This window comes from Oculina patagonica, chromosome 10, assembly GCF_052425735.1.
Source record: "Oculina patagonica isolate OP01 chromosome 10, crgOcupat, whole genome shotgun sequence".
Lineage (NCBI taxonomy): Eukaryota > Metazoa > Cnidaria > Anthozoa > Scleractinia > Oculinidae > Oculina > Oculina patagonica.
In genome coordinates this window covers 2,547,570-2,575,561 of record NC_135767.1, presented here as the reverse complement: position 1 = coordinate 2,575,561, position 27,992 = coordinate 2,547,570, and the positions used below count along the sequence as shown (strand labels likewise).

General features: G+C 38.7%; 2 protein-coding genes across 7 annotated transcripts; both read left to right on the top strand.

Moving 5' to 3' along the window:
* The first annotated feature begins 925 nt into the window (after positions 1 to 925).
* Positions 926 to 8,192, top strand: LOC144628816 (uncharacterized). The gene is made up of 6 exons (XM_078486931.1): positions 926 to 1,317; positions 4,350 to 4,439; positions 5,179 to 5,420; positions 5,867 to 6,016; positions 7,540 to 7,678; positions 8,158 to 8,192. The coding sequence occupies exons 1-6, from the start codon at positions 969 to 971 to the stop codon at positions 8,190 to 8,192; spliced, it is 1,005 nt and encodes a 334-aa protein (XP_078343057.1). The 5' UTR covers positions 926 to 968.
* A 322-nt stretch (positions 8,193 to 8,514) lies between these two features.
* Positions 8,515 to 26,310, top strand: LOC144628588 (scavenger receptor cysteine-rich domain-containing protein DMBT1-like). 6 transcript variants are annotated; one of them, XM_078486702.1, is made up of 23 exons: positions 8,515 to 8,717; positions 9,095 to 9,244; positions 10,196 to 10,340; positions 10,607 to 10,693; positions 11,904 to 12,057; positions 12,515 to 12,693; positions 13,134 to 13,193; positions 13,735 to 13,888; positions 14,408 to 14,589; positions 15,281 to 15,364; positions 16,102 to 16,255; positions 18,537 to 18,715; positions 18,839 to 18,916; positions 19,023 to 19,100; positions 19,598 to 19,751; positions 20,908 to 21,086; positions 21,687 to 21,776; positions 22,284 to 22,437; positions 22,886 to 23,064; positions 23,437 to 23,515; positions 24,041 to 24,086; positions 24,822 to 24,876; positions 25,692 to 26,310. In XM_078486702.1, the coding sequence occupies exons 1-23, from the start codon at positions 8,562 to 8,564 to the stop codon at positions 25,847 to 25,849; spliced, it is 2,934 nt and encodes a 977-aa protein (XP_078342828.1). In that variant the 5' UTR covers positions 8,515 to 8,561; the 3' UTR covers positions 25,850 to 26,310. The 6 variants fall into 6 exon arrangements, with proteins under 6 accessions (XP_078342828.1, XP_078342827.1, XP_078342829.1 ...); XM_078486701.1 differs by lacking the exon at positions 18,537 to 18,715 and adding an exon at positions 16,696 to 16,874; XM_078486703.1 differs by lacking the exons at positions 18,537 to 18,715; positions 18,839 to 18,916; positions 19,023 to 19,100 and adding exons at positions 16,696 to 16,874; positions 17,004 to 17,075; positions 17,183 to 17,260.
* The last annotated feature ends 1,682 nt before the right edge of the window (positions 26,311 to 27,992 follow it).

Genomic DNA, 27,992 nt, shown 5'->3' with positions numbered 1-27,992 from the left:
TTAAGTTGGGATCTCATTATCTGTACCTCGGCGTCTGCATTGACGTCAATAGCAAATAAAACAAAGAATAACCTGAATAAACTAACAAACAAAGTAAAATAACGATGAATAATCACTCCCTTGGATAAACACTCGAAAATGTGCAGTACCTTCCTGTTATTCCCTTGTCATCAATTTTTCCACCAAAACTTCCACTCAAAAACTTTGTTTCAAAATGCCTACGAGTGTGATAAGTTTTTTTTATACCGCGTCTTTGCTGACAGTTTCCCGTGAAGAAGTTAAAGTGGTGGTCCACCACATGTTTGAAACATTCTTCTTTTAATGTGCTTGCTAGACAGTTTTTTTTATTTCTCTGACGTGCATAACAGGTCTTTCATTGGACTACACCATATATTGGTCACGAAGCTAAGTAATTTAACTTTCGGTAATTATGATGTATAAAAATATTATGCGGCCTCAGCACTTCCATGGTATTGTAACATAGTTATCTGACTGTCAGGTCTTTCCGCCAAATTAACCGCACTTAGGAAGTTTATGTTCCAAAACGCTAAACTTTGGTTCTTATTATGTGATAACGTGATACCGTATATTAACCATCAAAACTCTCTAAACATCACGATATGAATCACAAAACAAGTTTTACAGTTTTCAAACAGACATCAATCGTCTACTAACATAATGTAGTGACATTATTTTACAGTTAGGGGGCTTCAACAAAGGTATAAATATAGATACGTGATGGAAAGATATTACATCATAAAATATTTACTCCAAATATAACCCGGAGGGGAAATAAATGTAAACGTCAACGATTATTTTAATGAAAAATAAATGAAGCGTTTATTTTCCGCAATACCTCTAATATTAAAGCTGGTCGTATTTTTCAATCATTTCATTGAGACTTCTTGTTGCACACAGTGCAACAATTGTCTTTTAGGTCTTCTGTTCAGTGGTAGAATCCAAAAATAATGTGGAAGGTAAAAGTCTTAGCTGTTACGCTGCTGTTGCTAGTTTTTGTTTCAGGCGTTGAATCTTGGCGGCGACGCAGAAGAAGACGTTCTCCTCCGCCGTGCACACCTCGTACTTGTCAAGTCAGCTCATGGTCAACATGGAGTCCCTGCAGTCATCAGTGTGGCACAAGTGGAACGTATACGAGAAAGAGAACCATAACAGTAGCTGCTTCTTGTGGAGGACCATGCCCATTCCCCTTATCACAGACTCGCCCATGTAACAGAGGCAAATGTCAGAATGCAGGAACTCCTACAAGCAAAGGTTGCTCCTGTCGACCAGGATATCAGGGAACGTGTTGTGAAATTGGTAAGTTTAAAACAGATCACCCACGCAAATTAAACACATATAAACAGCGCATGATATCTGTATACTCGGATTATATTGGGACACAACTGTGTTCCGTTTCAAAATTTTTCAAATATATCCTCAAAAAAGCCGCAGTTCATTAAAACGATTCAGTCGAGCTTGTTTTATCCAAAGCTCCTTGGTGAAGCGCGCGTCGTTACGAGTTTGGATTTTAAATTCATTCTACTGCTTTCGAACTTTCTAACGATTTCTATATTTAAGAGGGCCTCGCAATTGTTTTTTTTTATACAGAAAATGTCTCGAGCTTTGGTTAAAGTCATGTCATAAAGCAATTTTTAAACGTTAAGGCAATATTAGTACTAACGCGGTGCATACATGCATGTTTCATTGCCACGGAAGTTAGGTTTGGAATTCTGATACTTTTGAAGCTATATATAAACAGAATACATGATCATTTGTTTGATTGAAAAAAAATTTTTTTCGCTTCTTTTTAACGCTTGACTATACTACAAAATTCTGAACAGAACTTAATTGTGAACCACGCCAAGACAGGCCAAACCACGCACAACTAGCTGTAACTCCCATGATAACGTTCCCAGAAAATTCCAAGGTTGTGTTTTTCAAACAAAAAGCGATTAAACTCATGCAAAGTTAGGAAGCACGATTAACTTCTTGATCAATAAAAATGGGCCACAATTATGCACTTTTAGGCTAGGATGATTTTATAACTATTAAACGGCAAATTTATGAGGCTTTCAAAATTGCTGTGATGATCGACAAAAAAGAATAAAACAATTACACCAACGTGTTTCCAAGAAAAATCTTTAAGACTTGCTCGGTAAAATTCGTTGTTCAGTAACGAATGCATTGTACTCCATAGAACTATGTACTACTTTCAGTTTTACCTCCAAGCATACTAAGATGAAAAATAAGCTCTGAAAGTCAATTTTTGATCATAATTTGTTTTCTTAAGTGGCCTCCCTTTTTATTGCTCTATCTGACGGATAGCAAATCTATGGTATGATGTCATCAATCATGAAGCGAAACTGCTTCATCATAAGTTTTTTAATGTGTCGCGAATGCCAACATTTTCAATCAAGGAGTTAAGCCTTGTCTTGATACATTTTTGAGACATTTTAAAATGTGTTTGACAATTATTGATTCTTTATTACACCAAGGTTCACGACAATTTTTCCATTGAACTGCCTCGTATATATTGCTCGTCTAGTCGGTCTAAGCTAAGCAATATAACTTTGGATAATCGTGATATTAACACACCCGGGCCCAAAACTGTGCCGTGTCATCATTACCGTGATATTAGACTTCGCGGTCGAAAAATACCGCACTTGTCATCAAAACTATCGGAACATAACGAAATGTATCGCAAACAAATTCTGCAATTGTCAACCAACATATATATAGTAATGACACACTTGAAAATAAAAATCTAACTTTGGATAATCTTAATAATGCAAACACATTCAAAACTTTGTAGTATCTTGACACGTCCGTGATTCCATTTTTCTCTCATAAGTTATATCCGTGTCAGGTTTCTCCGCTAAAGTTTCCACTCAGCAATTTTCGCGTTTCAAACACGCTAAGGCAGCATATGTAAAACTATCGCATTGCTCATCAAGACTCTCTAAACACAAAGATCTAAAGCAACAAACAAGATCAATCGTCTTCAGATTTGTAAACACTCAACGACAATGAACACACTTTAACAAAATAATAGTGTCTATAAAACAAGCTTGAACGTAAGAGCCAAGCTTATACAAGTTATATTTATAGGTACATTTGGACGAAATTACAGCATTCTTCAAGTCGACTTAATCCAATATAAACCTGCATGCATTGGCTTGTTTTATTCAACAAAATGTCATCATCCCCGTTTATGGTCAGAAGGTCTTGATATCTGTCATGCGCACATGACAAATATGCTGTGATATACGTACTTTGCCATATTTGGAAGTTAAACAAGCCATGGCTCGTCCGATACTTTGCAAAGTCACCATGCAGAACAAGAGTTTATCCAGCTGTAAAATATGAAATAATAAAACAATAATCGTGCTTAATCTTGCGAAATGTTGCCTGATTTTAGCTAATTCACCGCCACAACCTCGTCAAAAAGTCTGGAGATACTTCAAGCGTTCTCACAAAACAATTGTTAAACATTCTGACTAGGGGGTGGGGGAAAACGCGTACGTAAACGGCAACGGTAATTAATAAAATGAAATGACTAAGCGCTTATTTTTCCGCAATGTCTCTCGGCTAGCATTAAAACCCATTTTCAATCACTTTCGATTTCATTGCTCCACATGGTCTGACTTCTGGCCATCAGTTTAAGAAGTGCAAAGCTAAAGAGATATGTGGAAGAATTATTTCCTGTTTGTACAGATCGCGATAATCTTACTTACAAAAACCACATCAGGTACATGATACGATTGTCGATACATGAGAGACTGAATTTGTTAAATTGCAAAGTTTTCACATTCTCATCTGAGCAAGGATCGGGCATTCATCTTCGAAATTAAATAGCTGATATCTTCAAGGACTGCAAAACTACATTACGAAAAAGTCAGGAACTTAAATATAATCTTTTTTATTATTTGATATGTGCGAGTTATTTTGGGCATGGCCCTTCTGAATCAATGTCAAGAAAATATTGAAAGTAGACCCGGAACCAGACCTTTGCCATGGACGAGGCAAGCTCTTGCTAGGGGGCTCTGGGCCCGGGGCTCTGGGTGCATGCCCTAGAAATCTAGAAGCTCTGAAACTCTTTCAGAGATATTTTTCATGACGTCCTTCTTGAGAAAAATTTAATTTTGCCGCGTGCCTCGTCTTGCCTCTTGCTAGTTAGAGCCCTGGAAAGTCTGAAATATTCGTGCTTCGTGCTTCTTCGAATATGTTCGGATATGTTCGTAGAATATTCAGAAACGCTTACTTGATCTGAAAAAAAAACCTTCAGGAAAAAGGATTAGAATGAACTTTTATTATCTAAGCTTTTATTCTTTATTTATCTTTACTTTCAGCCATAACTACGCCTAGACCTACGGTTTTTTCTTCTGTTGTTACTGCAACGCCACCCTCGTCGCCACCGAGTACCCAACCACCTTTCAACGGTAAGGTTACTAGATAACACATTAATCCTTGGAAAATATAACAGTTTTCCCATCGAAATTTTTAATAAGCATTAGTATTATAGTCTGTACTGTTTTCAAAACTACTCCTATCATATTCAGTAAGCTCTCGTAAGCATGTAATTGTACCTTTCCTCTTGTGCAACAGTTGCTATTGTTTTTGCGGCTAAGGGCATTGTTCCTGTTTTTTGTTTTAACGGTTCTCTCGACCCTGAGTAGCGAGCAATTCTTGCGAGACCTTTAATACGAAAGCTGCTACCCGACTCATCACATTGCGTCTCTTTGTTTTAGCCGTGTATTTCCATGATCATTAATAATCCTTAAATTTTATCTAGTATTAATACTTTAATACTTCTGCTGTTATAATTTGTGCAGCAAAATATAAGGTGGCTCTCAAAACTATAAAATTGTATTTTGTCAAGCTTATCATTGTTCAGTTATAAAATTTGGGGTTACCGACTTCATTTTGGAGCTATAAGCACTTTTGGTAGGTTAAATGCTGGTGCTAATTGTTGCATAAAATAATTGTGGCATGTGACGTCAAGAAGATGATCGTTAGTTTGGCATTTGCTTGATATTGTTTTTTTCTACCGTTAGAATGATAGTATAAATCTATTAAAGCACAAATGCTATGAACTGACATTAAATGCATGCTGTAAGTTCGAGTGCAAAGAATGAGACCAACAAAGCCTAACATCTTACCATTTTTGGAATTATTTAGCCACCACAAGACCGCCAACCAATGCTCCGCCAGTGCATTTTGCAAACTTCCTTTCCTTTAACAATGGAAACTACAATGTCTCGTGGATGTACGACAACAATACAGACAGGTTACACTTCGTGACTGAGGTCATGACGACTGGATGGGTTGGATTTGGAGTTGCTACTCGAGCACCTAATGCCATGATTGGATACGATGTGGCTGTTGGAGGCGTTCTTAGTGACGGAACAGGCTATTTAAGGGTAATTTTTTTCTATTCTGTTTGCATGTTGTGTGGAGTGCAATAGAAGAATTACAACATATTGCAATAGAAGAATTAATAGAAGGATTACAACAACAACTCGATTTCAGCTTTTTATTCCACACAAGTCCGTTGTCAACCTTCCGCTTGTACATGTAACAAAATATCTCGCTCTACAATGCTTTTTTTTAAATAAACAAATACTACTTTTCTGTAAAATCAACAAAAGCCACTTTTTAGTTGATGCCGGCTTCGTGCAGCAATAACTCTTAAAGAAGTTTAATTTGCGGTGATTGTCATAGAAAGATGCATATTTGAATTAAAACTTGTATTTGACCAAATGGGTGTAGATAAGTAAAATATAGCTCTGAAATGCATACGGTAGTGTACTTCTGAACTTTAAATTGGTTAAGAATTCTTTTTTTTTAATTTCAATTATCCTGCCAGGATTATTTGACCATTGGCCGGCAACAACCCCAGTTGGATGCACAGCAGGACTGGGTGTTGACCTACTCCAGAGAAGAAAACGGTGTAACAACCTTACAGTTTTATCGTCAGCGAGACACCAATGACTTTCTAAATGATATCGTAATTCAGGTAAAAAATCACATTTCCAAAGTTCTCATTTTATTTATAACGAGACATCATCGACACAGTTGAGAATCTTTGTTCATCACTGACTTACCACCCATATTGTAGAGGTGTCTACCACTGTCTTATCAACTTTGGCCAGTGTAATAGTTTTTGATGCACCATTTTATGTAGATGCCTACGAGAACTTTTAATTGTTAGCCGCCAGTTGTTTATAGGAGAACAACCCAGATTAAAAGTGAGATAACCAAGATGGAATAATTTGGCCACGAGGGTGGCGATTTATTGACTAAAATAACTTTAGTGACAGCTTAATTACCAAAAACACGACGGATGGTTAGCGCAGGTGGGCGTGAAAACAGGCCCAGCCGTAAGCAAAAGGCCAGTGACTGATGAAGGAGGAATGACTGGGGATGGAGGCGGGAAAATTCTCTGATGTGTACTCCTCGAAGGTTAAGAAGAATGAGGACGAACACATGTCTTACACTCTCCTTGTATGATGGGAATAAAACCCCGGAATTCAAGATATTCAATTTGCTTAACGATGAACGGATATATGCCGAATTCCAGCCTTCAGAACAGCGACATGGCAATTACGATAAGATAATACTAAAATGTTTACTATACTAAAATGTTTACTAAACTAATGTCGGCCTCTACATAAATGACATTATGGCGGTGTCCATAATCTCGTGGTTTTAGCTATGGTTATATATCGTCGTTGGATGAAGGTAAAATTTTTGCCTTAATTGTAAAGTAATTCTGCTAAAGAACCAGGTGTAACTAGTAGAGTTTCTTGTGTATTGGTTCCGCAGCCAGGGATGCCTCCTTTCGGCCTATCACGCTACACTTGACGTGGAACCATCTAACTTCCCTTCGCACGCCGGCGATTGGTACCAAAATTGATACCAATTTCACGATACTTATCCCGCTTATATTGATGCCAATGTTAATACTTATATTAATTCCAATATCTATAACAATATTGATCCAATATTGATACAAATATTGACACCAATAATAATTTCAATATTTATATCAAACTCTTTTTCGCTCGGAAATGTATACTACCATTTACCAGTGGAACAAATGACTTTTTTTATACGAGAAACGAATGTCTACCAATAATGTTCTGTTCATGTGCATTGAATTTGACAGTGATTTTGCTGCAATTAATACTTACTTGTGACCACTTTCGAGAAAAAAAATGCCAACTCGTTTTCCAGAGATGTCGGAGAACAATTTGAAATTTTTGCTACACCAAAAACAAGCATAGTGATCGAATGATAAAATAAAATATCGCAGTTATTTGTCAGTGTCTCGCAGATAAATTGTTTAAAAATTTATTTATCTACTTGCCACTGACAAATCACAATATTTTGCTCAACTTCTTCCAATAGTTGTGTATTGTTGACGAAATTTGCAGAAAAAAAAAAAAAAAAAATGAACAACTCTAATATGTCATTATTGCTTTCTTCACTTTGCACACACTTTGCGTTAAGTTTGTTTGTATTTCATTTCGTTTGCAGCAAGGAGAACCTATTTTCCTTATATGGGCTTATCATTTAACAAGTGACGTGCAGTCAGGCCAGTTGTTTCAGCAGCACACATTTAGAGGCTTATTTCAGACGATTCTGATACCTGGAATTCCAACATCATCGACACCAGGTGAGTTAATATAGAAATAAAAATTCTCCTTAATGGTCTCCACACATTTCTTATAGGACCAGTTGGGAGAATTTGATGATGTATTAACCCTTTAAGCCCTGATGTCAACATAAAAATTCTTCTTACTGGTCTCCATACATTTTTTATAGTAGTCTAGTTGGAAGAATTTGATGATGTATTAACCCTGTAAGCCCTGATGTCAACATACAAATTTTTCTTACTGGTCTCCAAACATTTCTTATTGTACTAGTTGGGAGAAATTGATGATGTATTAACCCTTTAAGCCCTGATACCAACATACAAATTCTTCTCCTTACATTTCCTTTACAGTGAAACACCGCTTTACAGATACCCGCTTACCGTATTTCGAACAGTTTTGTTTTTCCTGACAAAAACGCTTAAATTTCCGAAAACTATTGGGTTACGTTCAACGGTAAGCTGACTAGCTGTTGCATATGTTGTTGTGTGTAACGTTGTAGCTTGTCTCCGTCAGATTAGGCTGGTCCTACTGTGACATTCCACGGGCCACGTTCGCCATTAATTTTTGAATCGTTTATTTCGAGCCATGCGAGAGAAAATGGAACTATTGACAACGTACAGTCTTTTTAAGATGACGTCATATTATGCCTGTCGTATACGTAAGCTCATCATCTTTTACTGAAGTTAAAAATTTACAACTTGCATATTACCTTAGTAAGTAAGTGTCCTCGTGTCCTTAACCATAAGTGCAACGAATAAAATTGTCAAACAGGCCTACACAGCTCTAACTACTAACTTCCTTTTAAATTGTTTAGCAACCACAAGACCGCCGATGTCCATGGCTCCACCAGGGCATTTCGAAAACTTTCTCTCCCTTAACAATGGCAAGTACAATGTCTCGTGGATGTACAACAGCAGTACAGACAGGATACACTTTGTGACTGAGGTCATGACGATCGGATGGGTTGGATTGGGAGTTGCCAATCAAGCACCGAATAGAATGATTGGATACGATGTGGCTGTTGGAGGAGTTTTCAATAATGGAACTGGCTACTTAGCGGTAATGTTTTTTTTTTTTTTTTCATTCTGTTTGCATGTTGCGAGGATTGCAGAATTAATGTAGAAGTAAAAACAGGGAGCAGGGTTGGCGCAATGGTGAGAGCGCTTGCTTCCCACCAATGTGGCCCGGATTCGATTCCGGCCGATTCCGAAGGGTTGAGTTTGTTGTTGGTTCTCGTCTTGCTCCGAGGGTTTTTCTCCAGGCGGTTTTCCTCCCTCCTAAAAAATCAACATTTCCATATTCCAATTCGACCTGGAAAGAGGACCCGCATGAAAACCAGTGCTAGCTTGCGCTGATGTGGCATCCTCTCTAAATATAGTCATTTATTTATTTATTTACATTTTTTAACAACAACTCATTTTTAACTTTCAAACCAGGATTATTACACCGTTGGTTTTCGACAACCACCGCTGGATCCTCAACAAGACTGGGTATTGACTTACTCCAGAGAAGAAAACGGAAAAACGACGTTACAGTTTTATCGCCAGCGAAACACGTTTGATTTTCGAAATGATGTTGCTATTCAGGTAATCTTAGTTGTTCCTGTTGCTACAATCTTTTTAGTTCTTATGTTATCGCTGCTTTAACAGCGGAGAGAACATTATTTGTTTTGTTTTTTTTTTTTCTTATCAAAACTCGACCAAAATGCTTTTTACAGCAAATGAGAGAATTCTCTCGCGATCATTGATCGAGCCCTAATGGCTGAAGAGTACAAACCATAAAGAGGACATAGCTTGTAAAACCAACGAACCGTCCAGACATTGTGTTCTTGTGATCATGAGCTGCCGCACGCGCCCACAATTTTGCACTTGCTTCCCCTCTTATTCCCCGGATGAATTTTTGGTCATTTGAAATTTTTTTATATTTTTTTTTTTTATAAAATTTTTTTTTTTTTTTTTATATTTTTAAAAAAAATTTTTAAATTTTTTTTTTTTTTTTTTTTTTTCTTTTTAATTTTTAAAATAAATTTATATAGCGCATTTATCTCATAATCAATTCCCATAAATAATAAAATATTATTATTATTATTATTAAAAAAACAAATCCAGCGTATTTTCCATGGTTTACACTCTTATAGACCACAGAAATGGCGTCAGTAAAGAGTCCAAAACTTTGCAATGAAACAACTAGCCTGTGACTGAAGTCTGAGTCTGAGTCTGAAGACCATGGAAAAACGTGGCCGATTTACCAGCGGGGGAGAGAAATTTAACCAACAATGAAAAGTATTAGTAAACAATTTTACAAACTGGTTTAAGACATGGCATATAGTTGCTTGTTTTTGCCTGTGCTCTTTCAGTCGCGGGAACAAGAAACGGTTGATTGCGAAATGGGATCTCTCTTTCTCTCTCTCGTGCGTTGTTTTGATTAGATAATAGTAATAATCGAAAACTTTACGATTGCTTTGCCAAAGAATCACCGATTCGGTCCAACTTCTTTGTGTTTAATTCGTTTGTATTCCTTTGTATTTTGGTTTCTAGCAAGGTGCACCAATTTTCCTCATATGGGCTTACCACCCATTTAGTGACGTGCAGTCTGCAATCCCATTCCCGTTCCATGGATCTGCAAGTAGAGGCTTCACTCTTGTAGTTCTTATACCAGGCATTGCCCCAACATCTACACCAGGTGAGTTGAGATAGAAGTAAAATTCCTTCTATTAAATAGCTTATTATCCATTTCTTATAAGTGCTTGTTGAAATGACAATGGTCTTTGATTAACCCTCTTCGTAAATCTTCAGCACTCTTCGGCAACATTCGGAAATGTCCGGAAAACGTTCAGAAACGCCTACTTGACCAAATAACAATCTTCGGGAAATATTCGGAAAAGTACTTGGAAATCTTTGGAATCTTACTAAGTACTTAATTGATTAATATTAACCTTTTTGTTTCAGTTAATGCGACATCAAGACCTTCCTCCGGCTTTAATGCAACATCAATGCCACCCTCAGTACCAGCGACTTCACGGCCACCCTTCATCGGTAAGATTACTTGTCAGATTTACTGTTTAATGCCCTCATTTTTTCCGACACGGGCAGTCCCGTTCCGCTTTCTCTCCTTACTGATTTTTGCTTGACACCTGCTTCATTGATCTGTGTCTCCCGGCGTTGTGTTACAGCAACACGATTTGCTTTGAAAACTATTCAGCCCACATTATTTCAAAAACCCACATCGCAATCCGTTTCAATCTTCGTCGCTTTTCGCCATCCGTACCTTCTTTCGTATGTGGTGTGCTATTGAAATGTTCCTTTAAGGTCTCCGCACGCGTGGGGACAAGACGCAGGGACATGTCGCAGCAACATGTAGCAGCGACAAAATCATGTGTTGTTCACATTTCGGGGACATGAAGCAGGGACGTGTAGCGGGGACATTTAGCAGCAACAAAATCAAAATGTGTACACACACAAGTAACTGTAGCGGGGACATGCCCCAGGGACGTGTCACATCGACACGTCCCCTCGTGTGTGCGGATTATTTTTGGCACGTGCAACACGAAATTCCTGCAACATTTGTCCCTGCGACATGTTGCACGAAGTTCAACGAGTTGAATTCCGTGCAACATGCATACACCTAATTGCAATCGGTCATGAAGAGAGGAATGCGTCGCGTCCCTTTGTCCACATTTTTTCTGTACAGTTATTGATTTTTTTTGGCATTTTGGGCCATTGTCTTCACGCGCTTTTTCCTTTTCTTTCCTTTTTCTTTTTTCTTCCCTTTCATAGTGTATGTCGCAGGGACAAAACAGCTTCAAAGCTCGTGTTGCACGTGCCAAAAATAATCAGCACACACGAGGGGAAGTGTCGCTGCGACATGTCACTGGAACATGTCCCCGCTACATTTTCTTGCGTGTGTACACATTGTGATTTTGTTTCTGCTACATGTCCCCGCTTCACGTCCCCACAATGTGAACAACACATGATTTTGTTGCTGCTACATGTCGCTGCGACGTGTCCCTGCGTCTTGTCCCCACGTGTGCGGAGACCTTTACTGTTTTAGAGTTATTTTTATACAGGAAATAGATGATCATTCCCATGCCTACATTTGGCTAAAATCCGTGACACAGTCCCTTTAAAGGGGGGTTAGCGAACCCAGCCGCATTGCTAGAATAAAAGCAGAGAAACAAAATCCCAGTGTCGCGGTCGTATGTGTTCTATGAGAATAAAAAATAAATTTCACGATATTTACTTTTAGGATGTGGCGGGCTTTTGAACGGATCTTCAGGATTATTTGCGTCTCCTGGATATCCTGGGCCGTATTTTAACAACCTGGACTGTGTATGGACTCTTCCTATACCCAGTCGTGGCTCTGTGTTTCTCGAGGCTATTGTGTTTGAGACACAATCGTGGTAAGTCTACCTCATACTTGAATTACATCGTTTTGTTTGAGCTTTAATTGATATATTGGCAGTGTAAATGACCTTTCGTATGATGTTTCAGAAATTATGGTTGTAGCCTTAATTTAACGAAGGTTTCTAGAAGATATGTATTGTACCCCGCTTGGGGGCACCAGTTACATGATTTCGCGGCGCACTTGGCACTGTTTACAAGTTTTCCCGCGCTTGGTACTAGGTTACAATGAGTTTCCCCGCCTTGGTACCAGGTTACAATTAGATTTCCCGCCTTTGTACCAGGTAACAATAAGTTTTTGCGTACTAGTCGCCGGTTTTAGGTTTTTCCCCAGTTAACATACGCTTTTTAGGCGCTTGCTACCGGCTACAGCCTGATAGTGATTGGCTCTTTCACCCTTGCAAATGTCACAATGATTTACACTTAACCTTAACCTTGAACATTTTTTTGCTATAGCTGCGACTTCGTCGAGTTGACCGATAGCTCAGGGCGGATAATAGCAAGGACAAGTGGTTCTCAGTCGGGAGTCAATATCACACTTAGAGGCGACGATATTGGGTCCGTGATCATCAGATTCACCACCGATTCCAATGTCACAAGGCAAGGTTTCTTGGCTCGATACAGGAGAACGTTTGGTAAGTAATTAAACGTATTCATAATTCCAAGAGGAGAAAAGTATAATATTAAAATACACCTTTCATTCAGATTCATAAAATATAGAAAAAGTGAGAGCAGTACCACATACGTACATCACATCTGATCACATCACCTCATAAAAGTATTGACAAGCGATACCGAAAGAAACCTAGCTTGCAAAAATATGCTGAATGCATGAACTGAATTCGTTAAAAATAATTTAAAAATATTTTCGTTCCTTTATAATCTGCATAAATCTGTTTTTATGTACTACGTATTCAGAAGAATTTAGAAATGTTCGTAGAATTCGAAAGCGCACTGATTACCTCGAGACAATCGTCGGAAATTTTTGGAAAAATAGTTGCAAATCTTCATAAAATTCTTAAAAACTTTATTGCTATGTACAACTGTTGATTCTCTACTTCATTTTTGCCTTTAGTGACGGCACCACCAACGTTAATACCCACGCCCTCTTCATCATTTACTACACCACCACCTGGTAAGCAATGTAATCGGATTGGCGCTTATAAATTAAATACTGCATGTTAGGCTAGCAAAGGTCTTGGCTACCGTTTTGTTAGGAAGGGATATTAAGCTCTGAAAAAAGTAACTGCATTAAACGGGCTAGGTCAAGGTATATTAGATAATTCAATTTATTTTCGTTAATAAAGAGCTGTAAATTGGGCATAGCAAAAGTTATTTATTAGCAAACATCACGGCCACATAACAAACAAGGATGATTTTCGAGCATTGTTAATGACACTTTCATACAAATCGAGATAAACTTTAAAAAATTTGGGCCGAAGTTTTTCATGTTTACCCGAACGCAATCCATTTTAACTCTTCTCGAATTTTGCCCGTCCATGCCCCTTTTTGGCCTTTCTGTGTTTCTTTTGAGTTATTCTACAGTTTTAAGCCGTAATTGTGATATTTCAGTTAATTCTATCACCGAGTAGTCAGTGCCGAGCCTAAAATTGCGTGACATAGCCCCTCAAACTGAAGCTATCTTAAACACATATATTTCACGACCTCTCTTTCAGCCTGTGGAGGAATATTGTTCGGGCTTTCAGGATCATTTGCGTCGCCTGGATATCCTTTGGCTTACACAAACAACTTAAACTGTACCTGGACTTTGCTTATTCCTTCAAATGCCATTCTCAGGCTGCGGTTTATTGTCTTCGAGACAGAGTCCTGGTAAGCCCTAGTAATAACTAGAATTTATTTAAGTAGCTAACAGAAAGTAAATGCTTCCCTACTATCAATCATAACCAATCATATCATATCGTATCATATCTGACATTAGTTCCATGGTCTATGCTTCAAGTTTTGATCAGTTTATTGCATAAATTACCATTTCGTTAGATGATTCAGATGGGATAATTATGTTTTTAATATAACAACAGTCACTGGAAAGTTTCTTTGATTTTGGAACTTGTTTAATTTATTCACTTCTAAAGAAGTTTTCATTTTTCTACTTGTAGTTTTAATTCGTGGCGCACCTGCAAACTAGCCCTTTAGCTAAGGGTGCTGAACACATTAAATAAAGATTGTATTGATTTGTATTTTATTGTATTTTCCCGCGCTCGGAACGAGTTACAAGTCTCCCCGCGGCTTACACCTGTTACACGTTTTCCCGCGCACGACACCCTTTGCATTTTTCCCGCGCTTACTGGCGGCTACCATTTCACACTGAATGATTATTTTTTTCTGCAGCTGTGACTTCGTTGAGTTGATCGACAGCTTTGGCCAGACACTTGAAAGGCTAAGTGGTTCTAATTCGAGCTTTACTTTCTCACGAGTCGGTGGTGACAGGATTCAGCTGCTGAGGGTCAGATTTACCACCGACTCCTCTGTCACAAGGCAAGGTTTCCTGGCCCAATACAACATTTCGTTTGGTGAGTAACTACATAAGTAAGTAGGTGAGTGACTACTGGATTTGTTCTCAGTCGTCCCGAGTTCACCTCCTCCATCACGCTTTGTGAATAGCCAACTGGCCTTTCTCCTGTCAGTTGCGATATTAAACCATGTAATGTCGGACTCATTCTCATTGTTTCCGTGACATGCCTGGAAGCCAGCTATCTCGAAACTTAGTGCATAATTACTATAAACCCCTAACATTTACATTTTCACATTTTAGTACGCCTTACATTTAGTTTTGTTAAAGACATTTAAAGCTAAAAAGTACTGTAAAGTAATTAGTTTAGGTCCGCAACTAAAGAGGCTTACAAAACACGATAGTGCATGGAGCTTAGCCATTGCATAATTCTCACTAAGGAGGATTTAATATAAATCTTATCTGAGCATATGTGAACTAGTCAAGGTGTGTGCTGACATTTTGCTTCGGGTCGAGAAGTTTCTTTTTTTGGAAATCTTCGTAAATATATTTATCTGTCCCCTGTGCGGCCGTAAGTATTCGGAAATGTCCGCAGAATGTTTGAAAGAGTACATGAAGAGTTTATGACCTATGGACAGTCTTGGAGATATTTTCAGGAAAAAGTAGGAAAACTTTAAAAAAAAACCCTGAAAGCTTCATTACATATGTGCTAAACTTTTGATTCTCTATTGAAACCTAACCTTTTTCTTCAGTCCCGCCGGCATCATCGATTGCACCAACGCCCTCTTCATCTGCCGTTGTTGTGACGTCCTCACCCGCGATACCACCCTTTAATGGTAAGCAAAGTCAGTCTCGTTGTCTGTTTGTAATACACATTAACTTCCGCATCAGGCAAGCACAGTTCTTCTGAGTTCTTCACTCCGCAGGTTGATCTTTATGTCAGGAAGGGACATTAATACAACTCGAAGGGGACTTTATAAAAGCCAGGGCATTACAAAGGCATAAAGTTATTGATCGGTCGTAGCTTGCATGGGCGGTAGGGGGAGAGTTAGTCAGCTACGCCATTCCTAGGATAGTACTGCACCCCTCATAAGAAAAATCCTGGATTTGTCTCTTTCTTTGGTTACTGTAAGTTGAGTGAATGAACCAATAGCGGAATCAAGAAACGAATAAGATGAACGTTAAGTGCTTTGTGCAATTGTGATTTGTAGAGGATTGTTCATGACTACTCCAAATGGAACATAAAATGGAATATTATCGAAGTTTACAAATATGTCTCAGAAATATATCTCTTTGCATGGGAAAGATTATTTATAGTACATCAGTGTTTAAAGCAGTATAACATCATAGCATTTTAATATTCTTAATTTAGTAGTTTCGTAGTATTTAGTGTATTGCAACTAAGTAATACGACTCTTAGGAAGATTATTTTATTGTAAATAAAATTTTCATGTTAAACCAAAGATTGATGATGATGATGATGATGATGATGATGATGATGATGATGATGATGATGATGATGATACTTGGTCTCGTACTTCATCCTATATATACTTTACTTTTTTTCTCTCAGCATGTGGCGGAACATTATTTGGCTCCTCAGGATCATTTGCTTCTCCAAGATATCCTTCGTTTTACGCGAACAACTTGAACTGTTTGTGGACTTTGTTTATTCCTTCAAATGGTTTTCTCAGGCTCCAGTTTGTTGTATTCGACACAGAGTCGTGGTAAGCACCAGCTATAATTGGAATTTAATAATCGATGGCACTGAAGTAAATACTTCATTGCGAGAAAGCAAAGTCATAATCAATCTTGACTTGCTAAACGTGTGCCGGCTAAAAGTGTCAATTCTAGCGTTTGACACAGGTTACAAAGTTTTGCTTTAAGCTTTGGAAGCGTTATTTACGTTTCGTGTGATGATTCAGATGTGATCAACATGGTTTTAATTGTAATAACGGTATTTACTAGAAAGTCATTATGTGCATTCTTTGGTATTAAAGTTTCTCCGCGTTTGACACGCTTTCCAATGCAATTCCAATGCAATGCAATCTCCTTGCTCGAGTTTGATTGGTTTAGTGCAATGTTTTTAATTACCGCTATATTTGCATGTTTCAACCTTGTACATGCCAAGCAATATTTATAACTTTTCTTACATTTTTTCTTGTAGCTGTGACTTTGTTGAGCTGACCGACAGCTTAGGGCGGAGAATAGACAGGCTTAGTGGTTCTAGGTCAGGATTCGCTATTACAGTCACTGGAGACAGGACCCGGCTGCTAAGGGTCAGATTCACTACCGACTCCTCTGTCACAAGGCGAGGTTTCCTGGCTCAATACAGCACTTCGTTTGGTGAGTAATCTTTCTCATAATTCCAAAATGGTACAAAATGAGCAAATATATGATGAGCCCGGGGCTTATTTTGGGAATTTTACAGTATGTTATACTATTGATTCTCTGTTAACCTTCTTTTTGCGTCAGTGCCCCCTTCATCAGCCTCTGTTGCAACACCAACGCCTGTATTACCAAGGACAACACAACCACCCACCGTCGGTAAGCTAGCTAGCTGTTGAGTCCTAAATATTCACTAAAGATATTCACGGAAAGCTCGTTAATGCTGTGCTAAACTACTGATTCTCTATTAACCTCTTTATCTTCAGTTACGCTGGGATCATCGCTAGCACCCACGTCCTCTTCTTCATCCGTTGCTGTATCATCAACACCACCAATCTTTATCGGTAAGCTACACTAGCTGTTTACGCTAACTGATTACCACGTGGGGCTAGCTGAGCTCTCATCTAACATCTTTTCTGGGTTAAATGTGTTAGATGGCTCAAGCGAGGTCATCCATGAGTTTTATAGCGAAGGTTAGAGGCATTTTTAAGAAGCTTAGGTCCTGTTCCCACCTACTTAGAAATCCATGTCAAGTGCTAAAGAGCAGCGTTTACATGTGAAGATTAATAATTACACTTAAAAATATTTATTAAAAAAAAAAAAAAAAAAAAAAATTAAAAAATTATAAACCCCCTTTTCCATGCAAAAAAAAAAAAAAACGCGTAAAAAAGATAAAAAAAATAAAAAGAAAAAAAAAAATCAAAAATAAATAATAATAAAGGGTAAAAAGTAAGTAAAGCTTAAGAGTACAGATGATTACGATTTGAGGTCAAGTTTCTGTTTCCTGTTTACTCTCAGTCTTTTCTGTAAGGACTATTGGTAGGCTCTATGCGTAATGTCAACGAGTCAGATCTAGCGCTAATATAATCTTCCAATTCTGGTGCTCTCGCTTTGCAAATGAGATATATTTACACGATTAACTTTACTGGTTCCTACTTACTGACAAATTCCAGTGTGAACGTAGAAAAGCATTTAATTCTTTTTTTAGAAATAATGAGTAAAACATTTCTTCTCACGACATTTTCTCTTTTAGCATGTGGCGGAACATTAATTGGCTCCTCAGGATCATTTGCTTCTCCTGGATATCCTTCGTTTTACACAAACTACTTGAACTGTTTGTGGACTTTGCTTATTCCCTCAAATGGCTTCTGTCATGCTCCAGTTTGTTGTATTCGACACAGAGTCGTGGTAAGCACCAGTTATAATTGGAACTAAGTAATTAACTGAAGTAAATATTTCATTGCAACAAAGCAAAGTCATAATCAATCGTGACTTACTAAACGCGTTTCCTAGCGTTTTACACCGGTAATGTGGTTTTGCTTTGAGCCGTGGTAGCGTTATTTACGATTCGTGTGTTGATTCAGATATGTTAATTATGGTTTTAATTTTTATAACGGCATTTACTAGAAAGTAATTATGTCCATGCTTTGCTAATAAAGTTTTCCCTCGTTTGACACCCAGTCCATTTTTTCCCGCGCTTTACCGCCAGCTGCAATTTCCTTGCTTGATTTTGATTGGTTTAGTGCAGTGTTTATGACTGTTTTATTTGCCCTTTTGAACCTTGCAGATGCCAAACAAAATTTAACACGTACACTACTTCTTATATATTTTTTCTTGTAGCTGTGACTTCGTTGAGTTGACCGACAGCTTTGGGCGGAGACTTGCAAGGCTAAGTGGCTCTAGGCCGAGATCCAATATCATAGTCAGTGGAGACAGTACCGGGTTTCTGAGGATCAGATTCACTACCGACTCCTCTGTCACAAGGCAAGGTTTCCTGGCTCAATACAACATTTCGTTTGGTGAGTAATCTTTTTCATAATTCCAAAATGGTGCAAAATGAGCAAATATATAGGCCCAGGGCTTATTTTGGGAATTTTACGGAGTGTTATAATATTGATTCTCTGTTTATAACCTTCTTTTAGCACCAATGCCCCCTTCATCAGCCTTTGTTGCAACACCAACGCCTGTGTTACCAAGGACAACACAACCACCCACCGTCGGTAAGCTAGCTAGCTGTTGAATCCTAAATATTCACTAAAGATATTCATGAAAAACCTCATCAATGGTGTACTAAACTACTAATTCTCTATTAACCTTTATCTTCAGTCACGCTGGGATCATCGCTAGCACCCACGCCCTCTTCTTCATCAGTTGCCGTGTCATCAACACCACCAATCTTCATCGGTAAGCTACACTAGCTGTTGACTCTTACTGTTTACCTCCAGGGTTAGCTGAAATCTCATGCAACATCTTTTCTGGGTTAAACTATTAGATAGCTGAAGCGAGGTCATTCATGAGTTTTATAGCAATAGCCAGAGGTGCTTTTACAAAATTAGGTCCTGTTCCCGCTACTTACAAATGCATGTCATGTGCTATGGTGCAGCGTTTACATGAGAATAATAATAACTACGCTTAAAAAGAGTACAGTTGTTTACCATTGGAGTTCAAGTTTCTGTTCTCTGTCGACTCTCGGTCTTTTCTGTAAGGACTGTTGGTAGGCTCTATGCGTGATGGCGAGATCTAGCGCTCTCGCTATGCAAATGAAATATTTTTACACGATTAACTTTACTGGTTCCTATAATAACTGACTAATTCCAGTGTGAACGCATAAAAGCATTTATTTTTAAAAAAAAATATATAACATAGTGACACATTTTTCCTCACGACATTTTATTTTTTAGCATGTGGCGGGACATTAAGTGGCTCTTCAGGATTATTTGCTTCTCCCGGATATCCTGTGTCTTACACAAACTTCTTGAACTGTTTATGGACTTTGCGTATTCCTGCTAATGGCTCTCTCACACTCCGGTTTATTGTTTTCGATACAGAGTCGGGGTAAGTCCTACACGTAATTAAAATTAACTTATGGACATTATTAACAGTCCTCTCTTGGCAGTAAGGGACAATTCATTTTTTATGAGGTAGGGGGGGCTGGTGGGATTTGAGGGGGGCCATCCAAAAAAATTTGGCTTCAAAGGGGGGGCCAGCCAAAAAAATATGGTCTGTAAGGGGGGGTCACTAAAAATAATTATACTTTTAAGTGTTGTAACGAGGCTTCTGTAAGAAACAAAATCTTGCCAGAATGCCCAAAATGACATTCCTGAGGTTCTGAAAATCAAAATTTTCCCGGGGGAGCATGCCCCCGGACCCCCCTACTTTGTTATGTACCAAACGCTATCAACTCAACCCAACAGCTTATTGGTTACAAATGCAGAGAACCCATATTAACAGACGGCATCCACAATAAACAGTTGAGGCAATGCCAGCTATTCGGGGATTGTACACTGATACATTCTTTAGTCACAAGGCTCGACATATTCTAATTTTTTTTTTGGGGGGGGGGGGGGTCATCGGAAAAAATTTGGATTTCGAGGGGGGGCCAGGTAAAAATTTTCGATGAAGAAGGGGGGGTCATCATATATAACAGTGACTATCTATCAAATCCCACCAGCCCCCCCCCCCCTACGCCATAAAAAATGAACGATCCCTAACATAAGGAAGTGCTTCAAAACCGTAATCAACCGCACTTGAGACCAATAGCATTTTCCCGCGCTTGGCACCGGCGCAGTTACATTTTTCCCGCGTTTGACTCAAATCAGGTAAACAGCAGTTTACCTGTTTTCTCGGGCTTTACACATGCTTCCTCAATTCGTCTTCTGAAAAAAGTGGGGAAATATGGGGAAGAAATTCTATTATTCTATTTTCCAGTCAAACGTTTGTCTAAAACCCTTTTCCCAGCCAAGCTCCTGCCAAATTCTAGTCCCATTCACATTTGTTTTGTTTGTGATCGACTCAGTCCCAGTGACCTAGTCCCATTTTCTCAGTGACAAATAAATAAGCAAATCCCAGTTCCAATTTTACCCTTCAGGCCCCTCCTTCTTGTTCTCGTAATAGATTATGATCATCCTTTCCTTGTTATGATTGGCTCTGAGTGGAATGTTTATTACAGCGAATGTATATTTGTATATGCACTGTGTTTATTTTCTTGTAGCTTCGACTTTGTTGAGTTAACTGACATCCTTGGCGGGAGATTAGCAAGACTCGATGGTTCTAGGTCGGGATTCACTATCACAGTTAGGGGTGACAGAACTCAGCTTCTGAGGATCAGATTCACCTCTGATGGGTCTGTCGTAAGGCAAGGTTTCCTGGCTCAATACAGCATTTCTTTTGGTAAGTTAATTACCTCTGTAATATTCAAGTTAATATAACTGATTGGCAGCGAATTTAAGATTTAAGCTACACACAAAATTGAGACTTTAAATATCTGATTTAAATACTTCCATAAAACAAACATCAACATCAAATACAAGTGAGTTCATTCAGACAAACAAAATCCCTACCTACTTTCATTTATTTCTTCGCCTATTAGTTGAAAAATTGACATTTTGGAAGTGAACCGTAGAATATTCGGAAGTGACCTGGAGAATGTTCGAAAGTGACTGGGAGAATGTTCGGAAGTGACCCGGAGAATATTTAGAAATGACCCGGAGAATGTTTGAAAGTGACCAGGAGACTGTTGGGAAGTTACCCGGAGAATGTTCGGAAATGACTCGGAGAATGTTCGGAAGTGAACTGGAGAATATTCGAAAGTGACCCGGAGAATGTTCGGAAGTGACTCGGAGAGGGTTCGGAAGTGACTAGGAGAATGTTCGGAAACATGCTAAACCTTTGGAAAATCTTAAAACAATGTATGGAAAATAGTAGAAATCTTACGTAAATCCTGCAAACGTTTTATTAGTATTTTCAACTATAACCTTTTAATTTCTTTAGTCCCGCCATCATCATCGATAGCACCCACGCCCTCTTCATCAGCCATTGTTGTGACATCATCGGTCGTGACTACGCCACCAATCTTCATCGGTAAGATTACTTGCAGTTGACTCTTGCAATCTGATTATTTACCGCGTACGTATGGCTAGCTCAATTCTTATCTTATATCTTATTTGGGTACCACGTGTTGGATGGCTGAAGCGAAATCATTAATGGGACTTGTAAGCTTACAAACTTAGGTCCTTTCCCCCCTCCCCCTTCTCCCCAATGCAGGTTTGGTGCCATGATGCAGTGTTTACATGTGAGGAATAGTAATTATACCTAAAAAAGAAAAGATGGTTCAGATTGGAGTTCAAGTTTCTGTTTCTTGTCGACTCTTGGTCTTTCCTGTAAGAACTGTCAGCTACATGGGTAATGTCTTGATCTAGCGCTTATATTCTCTAAGAATGGCGCTCGCGCTTTGCAAAACGAGATATATTTATTATTCCCACGATTTGCTTAACTGGTCTCTGCTAAATTTCGGTGTGGAAGCAGAAAAGCATTAAATTTTCTTTAAAATAATAATAATAAAACATTTATCTTATCGTATTTTTTTAGGATGTGGCGGGTTGTTGAACGGCACTTCAGGATTATTTGCTTCTCCTGGATATCCCGTGTCTTACACTAACCGCTTGAACTGTTTATGGAGGTTGCTTATTCCCGCCAATGGATTTCTCAGGCTCCAGTTTATAGTATTCGAAACAGAGCGTGGGTAAGTCTGAGACGTAATTAGACTAGTGATGGACCCTAACAATTAAAAGTCCTCTCAGTCTTGTGACATTAATATAAGGAAGTGCTTCAAAACCGTAATTAACCTTGACTTGCTTAGCACTTTTTTTCAGCGGTAGACAACAGTTAGACCAGGAATGTTCTTCCGTGCCTGGCACCGGTCACATTTTTCCCGCGCTTGGCACCGCGGTTACATTTTTTCCCGCGTTTGACTCCGGTTACATTTTTCCACTTTTGGCAACATTAACATGTTTTCCCGCTCTCGACACAGACTACCTTTTTTCTTCTTGTTCTCATAACAGAGGATGGCCATCCTCTCGTTGTTCTGTTTGGTTCTGAGCGCTATGTTTTTGTCGATTTATGGTCGTTGTAATTGGCTGTTTCTTTCCTTGCATTTATATGTAAACAGCATTGTATTTTTTTTCTTTTAGATTTGACTTTGTTGAGTTGACCGACAGCTTTGGCAGGAGAATAGTGAGACTTGATGGTTCTAGGTCGGGATTCAATATCACAATTGGTGGCGATAGAACTCGGTTGCTAAACATCAGATTCACCACTGATGGTTCTGTCGTAAGGCAGGGCTTCCTGGCTCAATACAACATTACTGTCGGTGAGTAAAATGTAACACGATAAATTAACCTTTTCACTTTCAAAAAAACCAACGTGCAAAAACAAAAGATGCTTTAAATATATTTAGTTAAATATTGATGAAATCATTACATATAAACAGCGAATGCATAAAGTTCCCTCCGTCTGAAGTTAACTTTTCTTTTGTTAATCTTTGACACCTGGGCTTAAATAGCTGGAAAATAATGGTAAACTAAATAAGGTAAAGTTCAGTAATTTATTTGGAAACTCTGTTCCCCCGCTTTAAGCTAAAGAAGCTAAAGTTACAGACAATGCAACTGTTACTGCATGTCAATTTTGAAAATATTAAAGGGCTTTTTTCCGCCTCATTGAACGTTTTCTTTTATATTTACAGTGGAGCCCTCTGTTACCAGTACACCAGTGATGTCATCTTCGGTCGTGCCACCCGTGACCATTCCCCCTGAAATCCAAAGGTAGGCGAAACTACGTTCATTATTCCATGATGTTTGTAAGCGTGTGTGCTTTTAAAAACCTTATTAGTCTCAATCGTGCAATGAAAGATAAATTGATTTGATTGTTGGTTTACTTATTTCTTTGTTTATTTTGTTTGTTCGTTCGTTTCTCCGCTCTGTGCTTGTTTGGTCGGTCGGTTGGTCGGTCGGTTAATAGGTAGGTAGGTAGGTAGGTAGGTAGGTAGGTAGGTAGGTAGGTAGGTAGGTAGGTAGGTAGGTAGGTAGGTAGGTAGGTAGGTAGGTAGATAGGTAGGTAGGTAGGAAGGTAGGTAGGTAGGTAGGTAGGTAGGTAGGTAGGTAGATTGGTTTGTTTATTCGTTCGTTCTTCTGTAAAAAGCTTTTCTTTGACAAACTCTTACTGATCCATGAACCGATAGATCGATCGATTGACTGATTAAGTAGCTTAAGGACTGGACGTTTATTATTAATGCCTCCTAGTTCATGAGCATGAGAGGATTAACTGGATTATCTACGTTTAATTTTCAGGGTACTTGTTGATCTACTCCGATCTCTCATCCAACTCATACAGAGGGTAAATATTTCATTCGATTATGTTTCAAACAAGAGGAAAGACGTGTAAGGAATAGAATTGTAGTGTCGGTGCCAGCAACACTCGTTTTTGGAACACAAATTGTCTATTCTGCAAAATATCTAAGCCGTCCAGTAGGTAGAGCGCTAGCAGTGGCAGATCTTATTATCCCAAAACGTGGGTTTATTTGAAGGCTTTGTTTGCGCTTAGTACGCGCGTATGATTCTCGCTGGGCACTAACGCTGAACACTAAGGCTGTGTTCACGGTGCCCGGGTACAATTCTCACTGGACACTAATGTGAACATACTATCTATTTTTTTCAAGTACTCACGCCATAATTCAAGCACGGTGCCCGTGCCCGAGTACAAGGTCTCGACCTTGTACTCGGGCACTTACTTGTACTTGGGTACTTTGGTTTTCTGTGTGTGAACACAACGCTATTTTTGTCGGTGCTCAGGTACCAGTGCTCTGGCACTAAGAGTTAACACGGCCTAAAGGATACCTGTGTACTTGGATACCAAGTGTCTGAACTCTGCATCATTTTGTAACGGTGCCCTAGCAGTAGTGCCCTAACAGCCTAACACAGTTTAAAAAAAGGGTTTCCCGGGTTGAATCTCAAATCAAAGCAAACAATTTACATACGTAGCTAAAGAGGTCTATTTAGCGCGCGGTAAAAGTCGCGTGTTTATTTTGGCCGCTCATGATCATTCACTAAATAATCGCTTTTCTCTTTTTAGCTTCAAGCTCTTCTCGGAGGATCATTTTCTCCTTTTGAATTCGAAATCTTTCGAAGTAAGTGAACACCTTGCACTAAGTTACCTACTTGTAGTTAAATTATACAGCGAGAGTGATGAGAGTTAATTTTCTCCTTACAATATTAGTACATTGTCAAACAGACCTGTGGTGAGAACAAAGACAATTATCAGCCAGCAATTTTGTTTTCTATGTACTTAGCTAACATCAGAGAAAACGGGCAGCTATTCCATTATAAATACCATGACAATAGGAGTCAAAACGTCAATTTGTTAACATAGTTATTTGATATATTTTGTCTAGTTTTTTTCCAGTATTGTTGGGATGACATCTTTACACTGTCACGGGGATTTTGATGCTTTTCGGTAAAAAGTACTAAAATTGGCGAATAGGTCTTGTCGTACATGAACTGCACCTGGTACATCAAGATGGAGATATAAAGTAAATTGTTGTTGAAGGAAGAAGGAAGCCATGATAATTTTTAGGTGTTTTTCCAGTCCACAAGAACAAAACTTGAAAAAATCAGCCTGACTTTTTCAAGTTGAGATCTAAAGTGTCTGATGTCATCGCATTAATATTAATATCACTTGTTTATCGCTTCACGATCAGTAACTTGCATGGTGATTTTGAACAAAATTGGACCACTATTCGTAGTTTCCATATGTCTTTAGGCTCTTGAGTTTTTGAAGTGAAACTGGTGACAGTGTCCCTTTAAGCTTGTTCGTTCTGTGTTATTTATTTTGTAGATGTAATTTGTAGTCCTGTAGTCCGTCTGTCTAGTCCTGTACCGTGTGTGGTTCCCGCACAAACCAGTCACAGTCGGGGAAAAAAATTGATTTTTTTTTGTCTCACAGATGAAACGCTGCAGATTTTACAACAGGCGCAGAATCAGTTATTTTCTCCCAGTTCTTCTCAGCTGAGAAACTTCCAAAAGAGGTCAATACCAGAATTATCCACTCCACAGGATTTGGTACAAGCGCTGGAGAACATTCAGCGAAGACTGCTGGGTTGATATCTTTACTGATACCAAGAAAACCGCGCCTTAAGCACGTTCTTATTAAAACTACTCTTCTTGTAGAGAAGAAGTATGTTTACAGGCTTCATTATCCCGCACACTTATAGTTTTTAAATCAAATAATCATTTCTTTTTTCTGCATGTTTCTCTATACTCTAACGCCATCGTTTTACGCAAGCAACTAAATAGACAAACCGGTAATACAGGTCATGAATAACTAGTTTTTCCAGTCACTGACATGGTAGTCTTACAAATTAATAATAGCATAATATAATCAATGCAACTTGTATTTTCGTCGAAAATATTCACCAAGGGACACTAATTCCCTTCCGCTGCTTTAAAACTAGTACATGTTGTCAGAGCTCATGACAAATAATAAAACATATAAGCTTTTGTGTAAAATTCGACGATAAAAATGCTTTGCTAGAGCTGTAATAAAAACTTGAACTGACATTCTAGTTGAATGATTCTTTGTTGGAATATCATAGGCCATTTTTTTTTTTCACTGAAACGTTGCCTATTGGTTATTTATCTAAATCTTGAAATAAAAAAGAGGGAACCGTATTCGTTTAGGAACAGGTGTATTTTATATACAGTCAACTCTCTCTAAGACGGACATGCACCTTCGGGCCTGGCTCCAGCTGTCGGTCTTAGAGAGGTGTCCGTCTTATAGGGAGTTTAGTTACAGTAAAATACTGAAAAACGGCAGGGACTGGAACAACACCAGGTGTCCGTCTTAAAGAGGTGACCGTCTTATATGGAGTTTAGTTACAGTAAAATGACTGAAAAACGGTAGGAACTAGACCATCGCCACTGTCCGTCTTATAGGGGTGTCCGTCTTATAGAGGTGTCCGTTAAGAGAGAGTTGACTGTCTACCAAATAATTTCTTGAATTGTGAGTTTCCAGAAAAGGTGTTTTTTTAACACGGTTCACTGAACTAGCGCTTTGTGAGTGCAGAAATATAAGGAAAAAGCAAAGCGTGAAATACAACAAAAGACGTTCTCCAGGAACTATACTGATTCAAATGATTCATGATAAAGGCATGTAAATTGAATTGATATTGAAGCACTCACTGTTCTCGAAGCCACAACAAGATCTTCAGAATTTACGAGTACTTGATAAGTTCACGATTTCAGTGAAAATTTATTCTTTTGCAGTAGAAATTGGTCTAATGTATATTCATTTAACAGAGAAATGGTGATCTCCTTACTCAAACTAAGAGAAAAAACTCTTAGTTGGGGAGGTATTGGGTTTTTTTAAGAGCGCGCAAGCAAGCGGCGCAGCCGCGAGTGGCTTGGGGAAGAGAAGCTGAAATCCACTCGCGGCTGCTGCGCCGCTCGTTGTCGCGGCTTCGCCGCTTGCTTGCGCGCGCTTAAACCCAACAATACTGCCAGCTACGCAGGCTACGAGCAAACTGTCAATCGATATTGGAACATTGCGCTACAACATCGCAAAGTTCCCATCAAAAGAACATCTGGTTTGACTGTAAGTTAATATTGTCATACAGTTACTCGCGTCAGAATTTTTCCAGCGACGCGTGTCTGCTGTATTTTTGGGAAATTTATGAATGTCCCTGATAGTTCTTTATTTTTTTATCACTAAGTTAACATACACAACAGTTTTTCCATTGGCCTGCTTCGTGCTTCGTGTCTATTGCCACAGATTATACCAAGCTGTGTTCGTTTTTTCCGTTGCATTTCCACACATGATTAAACTCTCCAGACATGCGTATGCAGCACGAAGCAAGTTCTACAATCGTCTTACCCGGACTGATGAAGTTTTATTTCGAGCACACTGTATCGATAACGGCTGTAATGACATGTAGCCCATAAAAAACTGTTTGAAGGCTTATGTTATGGGGGGGGGGGGGGTAATTATTGTTGAAAGGAGTTTTGCGTCTTAGATCTGTGGCGGGGGATTATATGTGGAGGATGTAGATGGGGGCTTTAATAGGAATCGTACGCGGTATCTTATCCCAGCTACAATTAATTAATATGCGCGCACGCACAGTTCAGGCAAGCTTCTTGCATGAGCAGTATATGGTAAAATTATTTTGTCTGCTAGCTTCGATCCCATTCGCTGTACCGTGGCGTCTCCGCTGACGTCAATAACAAATTAACTAAAAAATAACCAAAGTAA

Excerpts from the sequence above, each read along its gene's own strand:
- LOC144628588 (XM_078486702.1), top strand. The coding sequence starts at position 8,562 with ATGTACAACAGCAGTACAGACAGGATACACTTTGTGACTGAGGTCATG. Across the intron at positions 16,256-18,536 it reads GTATTCGACACAGAGTCGTG|CTGTGACTTCGTTGAGTTGA; the intron begins GTAAGCACCAGC and ends TTTTTCTTGTAG. Across the intron at positions 24,877-25,691 it reads TGAATTCGAAATCTTTCGAA|ATGAAACGCTGCAGATTTTA; the intron begins GTAAGTGAACAC and ends TTTGTCTCACAG.
- LOC144628816 (XM_078486931.1), top strand. The coding sequence starts at position 969 with ATGTGGAAGGTAAAAGTCTTAGCTGTTACGCTGCTGTTGCTAGTTTTT. Across the intron at positions 1,318-4,349 it reads GGGAACGTGTTGTGAAATTG|CCATAACTACGCCTAGACCT; the intron begins GTAAGTTTAAAA and ends CTTTACTTTCAG. Across the intron at positions 4,440-5,178 it reads TACCCAACCACCTTTCAACG|CCACCACAAGACCGCCAACC; the intron begins GTAAGGTTACTA and ends GGAATTATTTAG.